At 58.4% G+C, this 18958-nt stretch overlaps 1 protein-coding gene and 1 long non-coding RNA gene across 6 annotated transcripts in view; both read left to right on the top strand.

Moving 5' to 3' along the window:
- TOM1 (target of myb1 membrane trafficking protein) overlaps nt 1-18958 on the top strand; it is a 41566-nt gene that overhangs the window by 11791 nt on the left and 10817 nt on the right. For all 5 annotated transcript variants that reach the window (XM_021081488.2, XM_021081487.2, XM_021081486.2 and 2 more), the window contains 8 exons: nt 8011-8095; nt 9641-9719; nt 10871-11020; nt 11328-11462; nt 11574-11720; nt 14516-14632; nt 17016-17149; nt 18878-18911. In XM_021081488.2, the coding sequence (XP_020937147.2) occupies nt 8011-8095; nt 9641-9719; nt 10871-11020; nt 11328-11462; nt 11574-11720; nt 14516-14632; nt 17016-17149; nt 18878-18911 (881 nt within the window). The remainder of the gene's footprint in view (nt 1-8010; nt 8096-9640; nt 9720-10870; nt 11021-11327; nt 11463-11573; nt 11721-14515; nt 14633-17015; nt 17150-18877; nt 18912-18958) is intronic.
- LOC146403144 (uncharacterized) lies at nt 1944-7238 on the top strand. The gene is made up of 2 exons (XR_014803091.1): nt 1944-3525; nt 5269-7238. It is a non-coding gene; the product is annotated as an uncharacterized LOC146403144 (long non-coding RNA).

The raw sequence follows: 18958 nt of genomic DNA, 5'->3' as shown, positions 1-18958 counted from the left end.
CTCCTCCTCCACCAGAACGTCCCTCCCCGGCCTTCCTCAGCCTGGCCGCTCTGTGCGCAGCTCAGACGGCACCTCCTCGTTGTTGAAGCCTTCCCGGGCCCTGCAGGTGCCGACCCTTCCTCCTGGCGCCCCCAGCACCCTGGACTGACCTCAGTCCCGGCACTTGTCATTTTGCACTGAACACGTCTGTCCAGCTGTTCGCACTGTCCCTGTCCCCAGGGACAGGGACTCTGTTCTTCTTTGCCTCTCCAGCGCCTGGCACCTGGCACAGAGCTCCTCAAACAGCAGCTGCTCAGAGCGTGTCGTGGGAGGGAGACTAGATGGGCAGGAAGAGGGCATCTGGCAGGCAGTTGCGGGGGCAGATGGGATAAAGGGGCGCCGGGCAAGGGCTGGAGGCAGGTGGTGGGTTGGGAGGGGAGGGGAGGGGCACGGAGGGGTGCGCGCTGCTCACAGCAGATTCCAAACATCCTATCATTTCATTCATAAGTACTTCAGCGCATCTCAAAAGGTACAGAATAGGACTCTTACTTAAAAACAAGCGATAAGCACCATAGCCTTATACACTTTTAAAAAATTTTTTTGAAAATTTTGAAAAATTTTGTTTTTTGAAGCCTGAGCAGTAAAAAAGGAAATCTTCTAGACCAGAAGGACGTCTCCCCAAAGGGTCACCGTGGTTCCTTTGAGTGGTATTAGTTGGTGGCTGTTACACTGCAGAGTTGCATGTGGTCTGAATGAAAGGACCCTTGCGGGGGCACCGGTCGTGGGAAGAGGAGCCTCTGGCTGGAGCTGGCGTGTCATGTCCCTGCTCACTTGGTCATGGTCAGCTACCTGCCATTCTGTCCCTGTCCCCCGGGTCGGTGAGCCCTGCCTGAACGAGGTCATAGTCAGGGTGGAACTAGGGCTGCCGTTGGCCTTCGCCTTAAAGACAGTTCTTTGCGATTTGCAAACCATGCTTCATTGAATCGAGAAAGAAGAAACTGCCAGCTGAGCTCTGACAGGTCGTTTGGAGAAACATCCCAATGTCAGAGGCGCTCAAGAGTGGAAGAGGGAGCGTAGGGTCAGTGAAACACCAGGAATGTTCCCGGGGCAGGGTGGGGACAGGTGCTCAGTGCTGAGTTGGAGCGCTGAGGTGGCCTGGGGCTTCAGCCAGCCCTTCTGTAGATGCTGGACGAACCTCTGCTCCCGTCCCAACCAGAGAATGGGCCCCAGTGAGACAGAAATGTCCCCAGCGCTGAGAGTCCACCCAAGGCAGATGGGGGCAGAGGTCTTGAGAGCACCCCAGCCCAGAGCCCCCCCCAGGCCAGCTCTGCATCTCCTTTGCCTCCACTTCACGGCGTGGGTGTTGACTGCCCCCACACGCAGTGGGGGCTCTAGGGGGTGACAAGAGAGGAGGTACATGCGGCGTCCTGCCCAGGCTGACATCAGTGAAGGCTGGTCACCTGTCACTGTTGTCCACGGTATTACCACCGCAGTGCACGATGCACGCTGGCACAGTTGACCCTGTCAGAGGCAGCATTGCAGGGCTGACGCTGGGCTCCCGTGGGCATATCCAAATCTCACCCCCTGGTACTGCCCAGCGCCTGCTTGTTTCTCTCGTGGCATTTTTGCCTTTTGTCAGGTCACTGTGGCCTCCCTGTGGACTGTAGGCGTCCTGAGGGTGGCACCGGGTGGGTTTGTTCTGCCACGTCTCCCGGGGCCTGGAGGACGCGCGTTCAGTGTGTGTGAGAGGCACATAACCTGGTGGTTAAGTACAGACTGGGGAACCAGACCTCTTTGGATTCCGATCTCCACTCTCAGCATACAAGCTGTGTGACCATGGCCAAGCCACTGGCCTCTCTGTGCCCCTCAGTTTATCCATCCTCTGCCCTGGGTTGTGGTGGGGGGTAGCCGAGCTGGTGTGAAGTGCCGAGCCCGTGCTTGGTGCATCTGAGAGCCCAGCAAGTTCGGGGTTGGGGGCGGGGGGGGGGGGGGGTCTGGTTGTCAACTGAGAACCGGGCATCCCAGGTGGAAGCCCGGACACAGGAGAGCACAGGCCAGCAGAGGAAGGGAGTATACAGCACATCAAGGCCGAGCCAGTGTCCCTCTCCGCCCCTGCTGAGGTCCAGGTCTTGACCCCTGGGTGGTGGGGGGGTCATGGACGACATTGAGACAGGGAACAGTGCTGCTCAGATTCCTGTTGGAAGGGGAGAGTGGGGAAGGGCTGGGCCGGAACCAGAGCTGTCACTGTGATGATGAGGTAGACAGCTCCGAGGTACCCGGAGCAGCCGGAATCCTCAGGACTCGGTGCCCAAATGCAGGGTGGCGGGGAGAAGGCTCTAGGCTGCTCCCCCGGGGGGCCGACCTGGGCAGGAGCTGCTGGGTGTGGCTCACACCCACACCGACCTCGGGTCCCCTGAGCACCTGCAGAAATGGCCTCCTGCAAAGCAGGGCCACCCCCACGGCCAAGGTGGGGGCTCTCCAGGTACTCGGGGTGCCCTGGAGGACGAACGGGCTGACGCCAGGGGCCTGGCTCGGGAGCGTCTCTGGTGGCCACTCGTTCCTGCCCTGAGCCCAAGTCACGGTCACGGCGCTTGGCACTTACCTGTTGCCCTCCCCGTCTGGCTGAAAAGCCTCGAGGCCTGTGAGGAAGGCGGGCTTCTCCCGGTTTCGCAGAGGAGGAAACCGAGACTCCGGCTCGGATCTTGGCCCTGGTCTCCAAGTTCAGATGTGGGGCCAGACTCGTCCCCCCGCCCCCAAAAGCCGTGCCACCACCCTGGCTGTGTCCACACCAGCCCCACACGGAGAGGACAGACTGCAGAGCAGACAGATGGGTGCCTAGAGGCCCCCATCCACCCCCTGCCAGCCCCGGACAACGGCAGGCAGTTTGCAGGGCTTGGCTTCTTCAGGAGGTGGGGACAAGGGCAGAGCCACTGCCACCCAGGGCCTCCGAGGTTACTGCCACCAGCCCAGAGCTCGGGAGGTCAGCCGTCATTCTTTTGGACCTGGGAACCGTTGTCAGTGTTTTTATTCCCCCTTCTTAAAATAGCCAGCTGAGTTCACTTCTGTGGTTAAAACCAAAAACAAAACGCATATCCTCAGATACCCGTGGCTTTAAATTTCTGTTCTTAATTGAGCACGCCTGCCACTGGACATCTTTATGAAGGAAGTCTCTGCCCAGCCTTGCGGTCTACGCCGAGACCTGAGAGGGGTCTGGGCACGCCCCTACTTCTCCAGGATCGCTCAGGTGGCTCTCGTGCCCCTCCGGCCTCTTCCCTCCCCCCCCCCCGCCCCGTTTAGACGGACAGAAGCGCCCCCTTCTCCCTCCAAAATACTCCATCCTCTGAATGGCTCTGCCCACGGCTGGCACTGAAAACTAAAGACCTTGCCAGGAGTTCCCATTATGGCTCAGCGGGTTAAGAACCCAACATAGTGTCCATGAGGACACAGATTCGATCCCTGGCCTCGCTCAGTGGGCTAAGGATCCAGCATTGCCATGAGCTGTGGCATAGGTCACAGATGCAGCTCGGATCCCGCATTGCTGTGGCTGTGGTGTAGGCTGGCAGCTGCAGCTCTGCTTCAACCCCTAGCCCAGGAACTTACATATGCCGTGGGCGTAGCCCTAAAAAAAGAAAAGAACAGGGGGAAAGAAAGGAATTTCTGTCGTGGCGCAGCAGAAACAAATCCGACTAGGAACCATGAGGTAGCAGGTTCTATCCCTGGCCTCGGTTAGTGGGTTGAGGATCCGGCATTGCCATGAGCTGTTGTGCAAGTCACAGACGTGGCTTGGATCTGGTGTTGCTGTGGCTCTGGCGTAGGCCAGAGGCAACAGCTCCAATTAGACCCCCTAGCCTGAGAACCTCCCTGTGCCACAGGTGTGGCCCTAAAAAGATCAAAAAAAGACCAAAAAAAAAATTAAAAGGAGAAAAAAGACCTTGCCGTCTGTGCTTAGGTTGGCATCAGACTCATGCTCCAGGGGTCCTGCTGCAGCCACCTTGGTCCCTTGGGGTAACTTTCCTCTTACTTATAAATATCCCAGCTGCCTGCCTAATAGCCCACTTGACTTTCCAAAACCATCATAATTCCAGTTCCCTAGTGGCCTAGAGGTTAGGGATCCAGCATTGTCATTGCTGTGGCTCAGGTTCAATCCCTGGTCCAGGAACTTCCACATGCCACGGGCACAGCCAAAAAATAAATAAATAAAAGAACCAAAATGGTCATAATCCTTCTAAATCCTTGCCACTCTCCCCCAGGGGAAGGGAGGTGCCAGTTGTGTTCAGCGGTCACTGGGGGATGTCACAAGGGCATGTGACGGAGGAGTCCCTGAGAAGCCTGCTGGTGGAGCCGGGGGTCCAGGAGGAGGGGGCAGGTGGCCTGCATGGTCAGACAGATCCTTCTGGGAAAGCAGGGCTCCCTGACCCCCGATGGGAGACCAGGCCATCCCTCCCTCACCTCCATGTGACCTCTCCACGCCTTGTGACTTATTGGTCACGTGAGGGTCCGAAGCCAGGGACACAGCTGTGATGGAGGGGGCCTGGGTGTGAGGATTAAGCCACCTTTATATAAGCAGCTAACGGTGCTTGGTGTTCCCTAGCGTACAGCTTGGGAGGTTAAGGTATTGCCGTTGCGGAAGGGCCTCTGGGCCCGGCAGCAGGTGGCTAGGGAGCCTTTGAAGGGATTTGGGTGCAGGAGGAACACAGTCCCTCCCGAGCTTCAGAAAGTTGGCTTTGGGTCAGCGTGGAGAAGGGATTGGGGGAGCAAGGCCTGAAGAGCTGACGCCGTGGCTGAGGGACAGCCTGTGCCCAGCGGGGGCAGTGGCAGAGGGCACGGTGGGAAGGGAACAGGCAGGCTGGAACATTGGGAGCTGGGGTTGGCAGGACTGGGGGGCCCATTTGAGGCAGTCGGAACCATCCTGACAAACCTTCCGGCCTTCGTGCCAGGGGTGCAGTGTTGGGGGGGGCGTTGTCACTGAACCATGACTACCAAAGCAGGCACGGTTCTACATGGTTGAGCAGCCACTGTCCCCCTGCCCCTCCGAAGTAGGGCCAGGCCCCCTGCACTCAGAGGGGCACTTGTCCAGCTCTCTTTGGTTCTTCGTATGTGGTTGAGTGGGTGTGTGTGTCCCCCGGGGTGGGAAGTCTGGCACAGAGAAGCCACACCTGGGACGCAATTGTGGGATGAACGAGTCTGTCTTTCACTCTTTTTTTTTTTTTTTTTTTTTTGGTGCTATTTCTTGGGCCGCTCCCGCGGCATATGGAGGTTCCCAGGCTAGGGGTTGAATCGGAGCTGTAGCTGCCAGCCTACGCCAGAGCCGCAGCAACGCGGGATCCGAGCCGCGTCTGCAACCTACACCACAGCTCACGGCAACGCCGGATCGTTAACCCACTGAGCAAGGGCAGGGATGGAACCCGCAACCTCATGGTTCCTAGTCGGATTCGTTAACCACTGCGCCACAACGGGAACTCCTGTCTTTCACTCTTTTAAAGGGAGCCCTTCTTCATCCCCTCCCAGGCGTAGCCCAGGGAGCAGAGCAACCCAACCTGCTGCTGGGTCGGTACCTGGATGCCTCAGCTGCCTGGAGTGTGTCCAGCCCTCAGGACCCACGGGGGATCCAGGGTGGAACTGAAGTCAGGCCAGTTTCAAAATCAAGGTCACAGAAGCCACTGTTTTCGGGAGCCGCTGATTGTGCCGACCCATCCCAGGCTCTGCCCTACAGGATGGGCTGGCCAAGGCCCTGCCCAGTCCCGCGGAGTCTGTCCCCTCTGTTCTGGGGGGCCTGGCTCAGAGCTCGGCCCCTCCAGGCGCCACAGGGTGGGGACCATGTCCCTCTGTCCAGAGTGCATCCCAGTGCCTAGAGCAGGCCTGGCACGTCAGTAGCTGTGCGACAGCAAGGGGTCCCTGGCCTCCCTGAGCCTCAGCCAGCCCGTGCACGGGGCAGGGTGTGGACCTGCCCTCGCACCATCGCGTGGAATGATGGGCTCTGTGCACCAGGCCATTGAGGCTCCTGGGACGCACCCGTGGCCCACAGCGCTGTGCCCGCAGGTGTGCTGAGGCCGCAGGTGTGAGCTCTAAGGACACAACCATGACCAGGGGGAGCTTGGCCAGTGTCCTGAGTCAGGACACCAAGGGTCTCCCTCGTGCACCCTGAACGCTGGCCACGTCCTGTCTCGTCACACAGCCTGAGCGATGGCAAACATGCAGGCCTGTGCCTAACAGACCACAGGGGACAAAATGGTCTCTGCACTCTGCTGGAACTTGTCCTAAAGCCGGGGCTGCGTGAGGATGGATCTAGGAGGTGCGGAGGTCAAGGAGACCGGCTGGAGCAAAGGCTGGGAGGGCACTTTCTGAGCGTCCTGGCACATCCTGTCCCCGTGTTCACCGTTCACCCACCGCCTCTCACACTAGAGTAACGAACAGCAGCCGCCCCAGACCCTGCACCGAGCAGATCTCCAACCAGGGGTCGCTGACTGTGGCCTGGACAGGCCTAGAGGAACCCGTAGCGGACTCCTAGCCTAGAGACCTCGCCGTCAGAATGAGCACAGCCTGAGCCAGGTAGCACGGTCGCCCAGCACCATGAACGCACGGAGTGCCACTGAGCTGCACACTTTAAAGTGGTTACTTTTAGGGAGTTCCTGTTGTGGCTCACTGGTAATGAACACAACTAGTATCCATGAGGGTTTGGGTTCCATCCTTGGCCTCGCTTAGTGGGTTAAGGACGTGGCATTGCTGTAAGCTATGGCACAGGTCGCAGAGGTGGCTTGGCTCCAACATTGCTGCAGCTGTGGCGTAGGCTGGTACTGCGGCTCCAATTCGACCCCTGGCCTTGGAACATCCATATGCTTTGGATGTGGCCCTAAAAAGATAATTGATTTTCACCTCTATTAAAAAAAAGAAAAAAGACCCGCCACCACTTACTGAGCACCGTTTTGCACCAAGTACCGTGCAGATGCCTGGTTTGCATCATCAGACTCCCCAGGGCGGTTCTGCAGGGCGGCTGGGTGTCCGTCCACCTGTCTACAGACAAGTTGGCTCAAAGGGGACGGCCAGTGCCAGGCCTCCTGCTGGTAACAGAGTAGGGATTTAAACTACCTCATGTCCTTGGCTTTGGAGGTAATGAATGTCTCCAGGAGATTTGAGAGGAAACTGGTGACAAGTGGGGGGCCTCTGGGAGGGGGGAGCTGGGAGGGGGGGAGGCAGGTAGGTTTACTCTCCATTCTATGCCTCTTTGGGAGTTTTGAACCATGTGAATGGTTTCCAAGTCAGAAGATAATTAAAAAGTCAAAAAGGAACATATGTCTGCAAATGTAAAACAAACCCCGTCTCTGTATTGTCGTGTCAAAAACAAGCACTCTGACGGAAGTTCCCTGGGGGCACAGTGGCTTAAGGATCTGGTGTTGCTGCAGCTATGACACAGGTCACAACTGTGGCTCGGGTTCAATCCCTGGCCCAGGAACTTGCACATGCCGTGGGTGCGGCAAAAAACAAAAACAAAAACAAAAACAAACAAAAAAAAAACCAGGGAGCTCCCTTTGTGGCTCAGCAGGTTCTGAACCTGTCTAGCATCCAAAAGGATGCCGGTTCAATCCCTGGCCTCGTTCAAGGGGTTAAGAATCCGGTGTTGCCATGAGCCGTGGTGTAGGTCTTCGGTAGGTCTTCAGTTCCCATTCTGTCTCGCTGTGGCTGTGGCGTAGGCTGGCAGCTGCAGCTCCACTTCAACCCCTAGCCTGGCAACGTCCACATGCCACAGGTGTGGTCTGAAAAAAAGGAGAAAGAAAACAAGCACTCGAAGGCCAGGCCCACTGAACCCCTGTCCCTGCTCGTCCATGTGGCAGACGCAGCTGTGGCCTCCCCCCAGCCTTGCATGGCTGCTGTAAGAAACAAGTGACAAAATGGGAGGATGAAGGTGACACCTTTACACGGTACCCGGCCCATCTCGGGTGCCCAGAAAGCACCCACTGTCCTCCCCACCACCATCCCCGGGTTTGTCCGTCTTGGGCCCCACACACCTGTGTGACTGTGGTTTCTCTTCCTCAGAGAAAGCTACAGATGGCTCCCTGCAGAGCGAGGACTGGGCGCTCAACATGGAGATTTGCGACATCATCAACGAGACCGAGGAGGGGTAAGGACTGGAGGGAGAGGTGGGGACGCAGGCGGGCGGCCGCTGCAGCACGCCCGAGACATTGCAGAACCGCCACCCAGTCCGACTGTCTCATTGGATGAGCGAGCGGCCCAGAGATGCCGTGTGTGTGGCCGGCCAGCTGGCCTTGGGGGCTGCTCACCCAGCAGCAGCAGCACCACAACGACTGGCTCTTCCTAGGACGTCCCCAGGGCGGCACCTCTGGGGCAGGGTGCTAGCCCGTCAGGGGCCATGGTCCTTCGCCCTGTGTGTCATCTCCATCCACCCACCCACAAGCGAGTCTCTTTCCAAAAAGCCTTGCCTGCCGCCTTCACTCCTGTTGGGGGGCCCGTGTCAGGGTTCCCACCTCTCTTGACTTGCCCTCGATGGATTTGGCACTAGCAACCTAGCAGATGGCAGGTCAGGTGCCTAGCAGATGGCAGGTCAGGCCAACCAGACACGCACCAGCCTAGAAAGTTGCTGGAGTGCCTGCAGGGCTCTGGGTTCTGGGGAGGCAGAGCCTGGGAGAGGATGCCACCCCTGGCCTCTAGGGGGCGACCTCTCTAACTGAGCAGCACAACCCCCCCACCCCCGGGTCCCTGTGCAGGGGAGATGGAGGACAGGGGAAGTGTCCTGGGTTAGGCAGGTTTCAGCAGGGCTTCTACCAGTAGATGTAGAAGTTGGGGCATAAAGGCTTTTAGGCCAAAATAGTCAGGACAACGTGGGTTCCCTGTACCGGGCTGAGGGGCACAGCCTGCCTGGCCCCGCCTCCTGCCGTGACTGCAAAGCCACTTCAGCCCCTCCCTCCACCTTCCCACAGACTCGTTGGCCTCCTGTCATTTCCTCCCCACCCAGGCCCTTATCCAGGCTCCTGCCTCTGCAGAAACCACTTCCCGTGCTGCCCGAGGCTGGCTCCATCCCATTCTTCATGCTCAGCTGCAGAGCCGCCTCTCCCGACCCCCTAACACACCCCTGTACCCATCCGCATGCACACTCACTCTCACTCGCTCTTTCCGTGGGACCTGCGTGTTTCCTTCCCTTAAGTGGGGCTCCCCGGGACATGGCATCCTGGAAGCAGGGCCTCCATGTGTCCCAGCACCCAGCCTGGTGCCAGCACAGTGGTGCCTAATGAGGCCTGAGTGGGAGCAGGGTGGGTAGAGGACTGGAACCCACCCTGGAACCCTGTGCCTACAGCCTGTTGGTGCTGAACCTTCCGTGTGCAGTCAAGCCTGGGGCACAGAAGCAGGCAGATCCCAGGAGAGCTGGCTTCAGGGGGTCTAGAGACAGGTCCAGGGTTCTGCATTTTTAACAAACACGCACGCCTCCCCCCGAAGGGGATTCCGGTGCAAGGTGTCCAGAGAATCTCTGCCAAGAGGATTTGGGCGGGGCAGGAAGTGCCTGATGTGCTTGGAACCTGGATGCGCAGGGAGAGAGTCTGCGAGAGCGACTCCCAATTGGCAGTGCCTCCCGACCTTAGGCAGGCAGCCTCCCCGGTGGATAAGGAGGCTTCCTCCCTCCGTCTATCCTTCCTCTTGTCCTTCCGCCCAGCCCCAAGGATGCCTTCCGAGCAGTGAAGAAGAGAATCGTGGGGAATAAGAACTTCCACGAGGTGATGTTGGCTCTCACGGTGAGTGCCCCACCCCTCCGTCCACGGCGGGACATGCTCCAGCGGAAGCCTTGCCATGCCCCGCAGGACCCCCTGCCACCCTGGGCTCCTCCTCCAGTATTGGGAAAGAAAGATCTGTGGGCAAAGTACTGTCCTGCCTAGAGCTGGCCAACACGGAGTGGCAGGAGAGGCGATGGGGAAAGGTTCTCACCGACCTTCTGGAGTGGGGAGCAGAGACATCGAGGCCCACGTCCCTCCAGGACCCGTCACGGGGCACCTGGGCAGAGGTCCTGATGGGTGACACAGAGCTCAGAGCACTCAGGCCTCGGGGGTGCAGAGAACCTGGCAGGCCAAGCTGGGTAACAATTGCCACTTAGGCCAGTTGGCCCTAAAAAATGAATGTGAAACAGGGTTCCCATTGTGGCTTAGCAGATTAAGAACCTGACTGGTATCCATGAGGAAGCAGGTTCGATCCCTGGCCTCCCTCAGTGGGTTAAGGATCCTGCATTGCCACAAGCTGCGGCATAAGTCACAGACACGGCTCGGATCTGGCGTGGCTGTGGCTGTGGTGTAGGCCAGCAGCTGTAGCTCTGATTCGACCCCTAGCCTGGGAACTTCCGTGTGCTGCAGGTGCAGCCCTTAAAAAAAAGAAGAATGCAAAACAAATATGAGAGGCTGAGGAGAGTCCTTGCCCACAGCAGGCCGGGACAGGCAGGAGCGGGTGGGTTTGGCTGAGGAGTGGGGACAGGCGCTCTGTGTCAGCCTCGCCCACGGCCACACTTAGACCTGGATCCATCCACTAACTGAAAATCAAAAGCAGCCCCTGCCAGAAAGTAGGGACAGAGGTGGAAGGGAAGTCGAGTGCCTTTCTCCCGGGCCGCAAGGTCACCATTTGACCCAAAGTTCTCTGGTTTCCACCTGGAGAGCCGCCTCCCCTCTGGACTGTATTCGGCTCAGAGATGGCATCAGGACAGGATCCTGTGGGCATCAGGGGCTGCTCAGCCAGGGCCCTCCAGCCGCACTCTGCCCTCTGCCCACCCCAGCCCCCACCCCGGCCACCAGCCCCCATGTCCGGCCACGTCCCTGCAGACACATAGGTGGCGTGTGAGCATGGGGTCCTTGGCGCCCCCTCCTCCCCTGCCGGGCGCTCACGGGCACCGCCCGGCCTTTAGGTCTTGGAAACCTGCGTCAAGAACTGCGGGCACCGCTTCCATGTGCTGGTGGCCAGCCAGGACTTCGTGGAGGGCGTGCTGGTGAGGACCATCCTGCCCAAGAACAACCCGCCCACCATCGTGCACGACAAGGTGCTCAACCTCATCCAGGTGAGCAGGGGCGCCGGGGCGGCCGGGGGGCAGGTGCCCGACCACTGCCGCTGTCTCGTTCGTTCCCGTGTCTCCCTTGGGCGCGTCTTGCTTGTCTGCCGACGGGGCTTCCGAATCAGGGAGGCTTGTCGGCGGAGAGCCTGGCTGGGGGTGGGCGGGAGCTGTCAGGTGATGCTGCCGAAGGACCAGCACTTCTGGGAAGGAGTTTCTGCTCCCCGGGGGTGGGGAGCGGGGATAGGGGGTAGGCAGGCTGGCAGGGCAGCTGGTGAGCGGTGGTTACCGGCCATGTCCCCTTGTCCCCTCTCAGTCCTGGGCTGACGCGTTCCGCAGCTCGCCTGACTTGACAGGTGTGGTGGCCGTCTATGAGGACCTGCGCAGGAAGGGCCTGGAGTTCCCCATGACCGACCTGGACATGCTGTCACCCATCCACACGCCCCAGAGGGTGAGGAGCAGCGGGCAGGGGCGGCGGGTGTCACCCCCAGAAGGCGTTCTGCGGCTGCTTCCTGGCCCCACCTCCCAGCCTCACTCGCTGACCCAGCTTTCTGCCCTCTAGACCGTGTTCAACTCAGAGACACCATCAGGACAGAATTCTGCGGGCACCGACGCCAGTCATCGAGGGGACTCCAGCCAGCACACCGTCCCTCTGCCCACCTCAGCCCTGCTCCCCAGCGACACACCCATAGCGCCCACCCCTGAGCAGGTAAACAGCCACGTGGGGCAGGACGTGGGCCTGGCCCCTCCCCACATGTCAGGGAGGGACCCCCGTCAGTGTGGAGATGCCCCACTGGGCGCGCAGATCATCCTTCCTCTTCGGGAGGTGAGGCTCAGAGAGATGAATTCACTTGCCCAGAGCCACACAGCTCAGCAGAGGCAGAGCTGGGATTCGAGCTCAGGTCTGTCTGACTCCAGGTAGGCTCCGTCGTGCACCTGGGCCCTCCTCTGGGCTGCCCTCCGTGGAGCCCTGCGGGCAGCGCCAGAAGAGGAGGCGCCCCTCGCCGCAGCAGCTCCACACTCTTGCTGTGGTTTGCTCACAGGCTCCCGTAAGATTTCATTCCAACAGAGGTTCTGGCTAGAAACAGTTCTAAAACATCTGAACAAAAGTATTTTCTTTTTTTTTCTTTTTTAATTTTTTGTCTTTTTGCCATTTCTTGGGCCGCTCCCGCGGCATATGGAGGTTCCCAGGCTAGGGGTCCAACCGGAGCTGTAGCTGCTGGCCTACGCCAGAGTCACAGCAATGCAGGATCCAAGCCGTGTCTGCAACCTAGACCACAGGTCATGGCAACGCTGGATCCTTAACCCACTGAGCAAGGCCAGGGACCAAACCCGCAACCTCATGGTTCCTAGTCAGATTCGTTAACCACTGCGCTACGACGGGAACTCCCCCAAAAGTATTTTCTTAAACTCTTACCTGACACCAAGACACTCCCCCATGAAGCCCCAAGAAAGTTTGAGGTATCATGGAAGATTCTGGCGCCCAGACAAGGGTGGGTTTTCTTGCCCCGTAAGCAGCACTGAAGGACTGCCGTCCTCACCCAGGCAGCCAGTCCTGCAGCCTCTCCCGCCTGCAGCCGGGGCGAGCGCCCTGCCCACTGGCTGAAAGCACTTGGTGACGAGCCGAAAGTGGGTTGAGGCCCATGCACTCTGGGGATGCCTACTTTGAGGTGTTTCACAAATCACTTCACACCCTGACCTATTTATAGAGAAACCTCTATGCTTTGATATCTTATAACAAGTATAAAATCAGCCCCCAGAGTTACCAGTTACTAGAAAAGCTTTCCTAACTGGACCCATAATGAAAAGTGCGTAAAAATTGTAAAATCTGTGAGTTCCCTAGTGGCCTAGGGGTTAAGGACCTGACACTGGTACTGCTGTGGCACAGGTTTGATCCCTAGCTCAGGAACTTCCGCATGCTGCAGGCACAACCTAAAAAAAAAAATTTTTTTTAAATGTCTCATGATTCAAAACTAATCTTACCTATGATTTGGGCAAGTTTGCCTCGAGTCTACCATCTGTGTGGATTAAGACTCTGATTATGTCTAATGGAAGAAGGTTCTTGCCAAATAAGACTGAGTCATAATTTCAGAGTCCCCTTTTGTCCCCTGGGACATGTCAAGGCTTCCAGGCAGCACTCCGCTGTAATTAGGTCCCATCTGACCTGGACACGCTGGGCTTGTAATCAGACATTTTTCCCCCTCCCTTCTACCAAGAGTGTTCGTTAAACAGGCCAAACATACCAAACGGTTCTCGGCTCTGAAGGGACTGCCAAACCACAGGGGATGGACTAGCAGCGTCTACATGCCGCCCTCTTGTCTGCAAAGGCTGGGTAGTGATATCTGCCTCGTGAGACTGCGGTCAAGGTTAAGAAGCAACACACATTAAGTGCTTGGCCCTGAGTAAGTGGTCAGAATGGCAGCCGCTGTCACAGGTGCCGTGAATTTATATGGTGACGCCGACTCTGAGATCACCGAGGTCACCCAGTTTAAAATGCTGAATCTGAAACCCACAAGATAGCCTGTGATCAGAGCGTTCTTCAGCCAGATCAGGCTTGGGAAACATCCAGCTGATGCCTTCCTGGGACACGCACAGCGCACAGGTGGCCCTTGAGGACGCTAACCACCCCGCAGAGCCCACAGCAGAGACGCCGCTCCAGTGACCTTGCACCACCTCCCCTGAGACCCCGAGACTTGATTTCCAGCCATTCCCCAAGCCGAGACCTGGACCACTTTGGTCACTGAAAACCTGCCCACGTCCCTTCAACAAGTGCTCCATCTGGAGTTCCCGTCGTGGCGCAGTGGTTATCGAATCCGACTAGGAACCATGAGGTTACGGGTTCGATCCCTGGCCTTGCTCAGTGGGTTAAGGATCCGGCGTTTCTGTGAGCTGTGGTGTAGGTTGCAGACGTGGCTCGGATCCCACATTGCTGTGGCTCTGGCGTAGGCCGGCGACTACAGCTCCGATTCGACCCTTAGCCTGGGAACCTCCATATGCCACGGGAGTGGCCCTAGAAAAGGCAAAAAGACAAAAAAAAAAAAAAAAAAAAAAAGTGCTCCATCTGAGCTTCATTCTCAGGGCCGGGGGCAGCCCTGGGACTCCTTGGGAGAGTCTGGGCCATCCAAGCAAACCAGGAGCAAGACAAGAGGGCCTGGAACCTGGGGCCGCCTCCTCTCCCCTCGGGGGAGCAGCCCTCCAGGGCCTCGTTAGGCCGGTGCACCCGGGAGAGGCTGGAGCCCTCCAGCCGCGCTCAGGGCCACATCCACCCGCGGCGTCTTTCTTCCCAGCGGCCGCCGCAGTGCGGAGATGGTCACGGTTGGTAGCACCTCTGTGAGGGGGCTGTGGGGGTGGGAGCAAGCCCACCATGGGCTTCTTGGCGCAGGGCTGTGGCCTGGGAGCCTAGAGGGGGTGCCGGCAGGGCAGGCTGTGGAGCTGGGCTCTGTCCCCTGAGCGGCAGGGGCTCCGGCCGCTGCCTCTCCCAGCAGGGCCCACTGTGTGTTGCAGATCGGGAAGCTGCGCAGCGAGCTGGAGATGGTGAACGGGAACGTCAGGGTGATGTCGGAGATGCTGACGGAGCTGGTCCCCAACCAGGCAGAGCCTGCGGACCTGGAGCTGCTACAGGTGCGTGGCAGCCGCCCCCGGGGCTCGGCCTCCCCGCCCCCCCACTCCCTGCAGGTCCCTGGCTGGCGCTCGGCTTCTTGGTCACACTGGGGGCTGCTAACACCTCGGACGCCTTCAGATTGGACCTCGGGGCTCTGCCACATGGTGATTTGAACAGAATAGCCCCTCTTGCCTCAGTTCCCTCACCTGGAAGTTTGCTTTTTATGGTACTAGTGGACGTGAGAAATAAATGAGAATTAAAGAAGGCTCGGCATGCGAAACACCTCCCTCCCTGTGCCTGGTTCCAAATAGCTCCCAACAGATGGTGTTGAGGAAAAGCCGGGAGGTGAGGTTGCCACCTTTCAGAACACGGAGCTTAGCAGGCAGCTGCGAGTGTTCCGTGTGGGTCTCGGGGAGCCCGGCAGATGGGATCTGCGGGCTGGTGCTCCCGTGTGTCACGTCATGTCCCCACTGCCCTTCCCTGGCACGGGGGAGCTGGAGCAGAAGGGGCTGTAGGTGGGGAAAGGCACCCTCCCCGTGGAGGTCAGTTCGTAGAGACACCAAGAAAGCTGGGTCCCCCTGGGGCCCAGGAGTCCGCTGAGCCCTGAGGTTCGCTTGGTGTGATGGTTGCATTTTGTGTTGTCCCTGCAGGGCCTCACGCTCCCGCCAGGTGCTCAGCTTTCTGACCCTGGGCGCAGCCGAGCTGACCCAGTGTTCCTGTTCTGGGGTCCTTCCCATACAGGGAGAGGTAACACAGAGTTACTCAGAGTTGAGTCAACATAAGCATATGCAGAGCAAACAGCAGGAGCTGGAGTGAGCCAGGAAGCGGCAGGATTGCTGTAGTGCCAGGGCCACGCAGGTGTGAGCGATGTGGGGACTCAGGCTGGCAGGCAGGGGTGACACAGGGACACGCTTGAGCACATCCCGTGTGCCAGGCTCTGATGTGGACACGTGATGGACATTGGCTTACTTAGCCCTCACTGTCCCGTCACGAGCTGTGTCCTCATTATTCCCATGTCCAGGTCAGCAGACTGAGGCAGAGGGAGGCCACGCGCTGTGCCCAGGGTCATAGGGCTGGTCTCAGCAGCAGAGCCAGGATTTGAACCCAGAGCTCATCTGCTCTCGAGAAGATTAGGCATGGAAGTGGGAACTAAGCCGAAGAGTTTCTGGTCCTGGAAACGGGGTGGGGCACTGGATGTGGGAAGTCCCCCAGGAGGGCTGGGCAGCAGGGTCTGAAAAGAACCAGAGGCGGTGGCCTTCGTGATGCCAGGAGAAACGTGCCGGCGTGTGGCACAGGCAGCAGTGCCTGACAGCCTTCTGCTGGGACCCGCGCCCGTGACCCAGGCGCTGGAGGAAGGAAGCAATCTTACGAATGAAACGCTCTCACACTTCGGCGTCTCCTTTTTTGTTGGTTTGTCTTTTGTGTTTTGTTTTCCCAGACAAGTTTAAACACATGACACTAACTGATTAAAAGTCAGTGAGCAACCTGGTGACCAAATGCAGGCCAGGGCCCTGGAACAGAGAGAAAAAGGACATTAGTGGGAAAACTGGAGAAACAAGAATAAAGTCTGTAGTTAGTTGATAACATTGTAGCCACGTTAATGTCTTAATTGTGACAACTGCCAAACTAAAGAAGAAGCTGGGTAAAGGGTTACAAGAACCCTGTGCTCTTTTATCTTGGCAACTTGTCTGTAATCTTAAAATTATTACAAAATAAAAAGCCTTAAAAAATCAGTGGAGTTCCCGTTGTGGCTCAGAGGAAACGAATCTGACTAGTATCCATGAGGACACAGATTCCATCTCTGGCCTCACTCCGTGGGTTAAGGATCCAGCGTTGCCGTGAGCTGGGGTGTAGGTCGCAGACACGGCTCAGATCTGGCGTTGCTGTGGCTGCAGCATAGGCCGGTGGTTGCAGCTCTGATTAGACCCCTAGCCTGGGAACCTCCATATGCCGAGGGTGCAGCCCTAAAAATACAAAAAATAAAAATAAAAAAAATAATGAGGCAAAAGTTCAGAGTAGGGGATTGTGGCTAATAGTTGGAGTCATCCAGTTCATTTTTTATGCTTGGGTCACATAAGACCTCGGTGCACCCAGAGAGGCGGCAGGTGTTCCGCCAGGCATCTTGCTGTCTGATTTTTCCTTGAAGCAGAGATGGCAGCCAAGCGTCAAGCGAGGTCTGCAGAGCCCGGCAGACCCTCAGCCTGGTTGGTCGTGTCCTGTGTGCCAAACACCAGCATAGAGATGCCGGTGCTCATCCATAGAACCGCAAGAGCTGCTCTGTGCATCTCCAAGCCCAGTTGGGAAATCTCTCTGCCCCAAGGTGTGCCCAGGGCCGGGCGTCCAGGTGTGACGGCCTCGCTCTGGGTCCAGCAGCCATGGTTGTGTCACCCCCCTCCCTGGCAGGAGCTCAACCGGACATGCCGGGCCATGCAGCAGCGGGTCCTAGAGCTCATCCCGCGCATCGCCAACGAGCAGCTGACCGAGGAGCTGCTCATCGTCAACGACAATCTCAACAACGTGTTCCTGCGCCATGAACGGTAGCCCTGCTGCCCGCCCCGCCCCGGCCCCCCCGCCTCCCCCCCACCCTCCTCCCTTCTCTCGTCTCCCCCAGACACCAAGCCGGCCGCCCCACACACATGCATGCCCTCAGCTGTCCTCGTCCAGCGTGGATGGGAAGGCCCAGCCCTCCACCCCCACCTCCTGCCACCCGTGTCCCCGGATCCAGCCCCAGGGCTGGCAGCAGGGATGGCTGAGAATGTGGGCCCAGAGCCAGACAGGCCTGGCCTGTCCCTGCTCAGCCCTTCGCTGCCCCGCTCCGGGGCGTTGCACGAGTGACTTGACTTAATGAGGCCTCTTTGACTGCGAGCTACACAAAGCGCTTCTGGCAAACTTAAGCCGGAAAAGAAGTCGTTAGGAGAATAGGCTTTATTGAACAGCTATAGCTTTCAGGGTCCAAAGAAGAGTAAAACAGTCAGGCCTCCCAACGAGGTGGAAAAGACAGATCCCAGAGCAGAAACTCCTGGACCACGGCCCCAGGGTGTCACCATCAGTATAGGGACTCCAAAGGCGTGCCCACAGGTGTCATTCTGTCCCAGAGTCAGCTCCCCAGGAGGAACTCTGATTGGCTCCGCTCCATTGTGCCCACAGGTGTCAGGGGGAGAGGCCCCTGACGACAGTACCCCCAGGATTGGTGGGGGGGGCACTCCCCAGAGGAGCACTTAGGTGGTGTTACAAAGGAGGGGAGAAGTGCTGAGCCAGCGACACGTCCCCCACGCTTCCTGTGTATCCTTGAAACGAAGCTCATGCTTCCCTGTGGGTAACCGAGGGCCGTGCAGTTGCACCTGAAGGCATTCAGCAGGCAGGCCGTCTGCACAGGACCCTACTTATGCCAGCCACCTCCAGCCCCGGGTCATTTTGTATCTTTATCCATCATCGGGCACCTGCTGGCTGATTCTGAGTCAGGTGAGGGGGCAGGGCTGCTGCAGGCCACGTCTGCCCGGCCGCTCCTGCTCCCCTGCTCAGGGGAACTAAGAGCCCCTGCCGTCCAAGGTGTAGGCTGGGAGGTGGCCCAAGGGCCCGATCGGGGACCCCTCTGACCCCCACAGTCGTCGGGCCCAGCCTGTGCCTGGTGGTTTCCGGTTTCTGGTCACTCCTCCTCGGTGTCTTCGCTTGATCCTTGCACCTGGCAGGCAGGTTCCCCTGTCACCCCCTTGTTAATAGACAGGAGGCTGGCGTTCAGAAGTGATGCAGCTTAGCCGAGGTCCCACAGTGAGGGACAGGCCTGGGATGGGAACAGATCCCAGCTGAGGACCTCCAGGTCCAGCCCCTTGGCTGTCTAGGGTGCTTTATGGGGCTCCAGAAAGCAGTGTAAGACCTGTCTTTCTTACACCACTTTAGCCACACACACCACTCACACAGTGTGAGTGTTACCAGACAAGTCCCAAAAAACTACTTGCCTTTGCTGTGTGTGTGCCTCCCACTCCCTTTTCCATTCTGGTCTCTTCCTGTTGTTTGTTTAATGCTGCTGGTGACTCAGGTGACCAGATGACTGAGCATCTCACAGGGACACTTGGAAGTGAAAGTGGGGCCCTGCCGGTACTCCCCTGGGGACAAACCGGAAGCGTCCAGGGCAAACCAGCCCCTGTGGCCCCCCTATCCGTGACCACTCTGTTGGTTTTGAGACCTGCGGCGGGAAGGGCCCTGGCCGGGCTCTGCAAGGGGCCTCCTAGTCTGTCTCCTTGATTCGCGCCTTCTCTGTCTCGCAGGTTTGAACGGTTCCGCACAGGCCAGAGCACCAAGGTAAGGCTTCTCCTCCGTGTTCATGGGGAGAAGGAGGGCGGTGCTCA

This window comes from Sus scrofa, chromosome 5 (genome assembly GCF_054392235.1).
Source record: "Sus scrofa isolate SSC_HxYL_T2T_F1_AM1 chromosome 5, Sscrofa_HxYL_maternal_Yorkshire_Landrace_v2.0, whole genome shotgun sequence".
Taxonomy (NCBI): Eukaryota; Metazoa; Chordata; class Mammalia; order Artiodactyla; family Suidae; genus Sus; species Sus scrofa.
The sequence above is the reverse complement of the archived record's forward strand: the minus strand, read 5'-3'. Positions and strand labels throughout refer to the sequence as shown.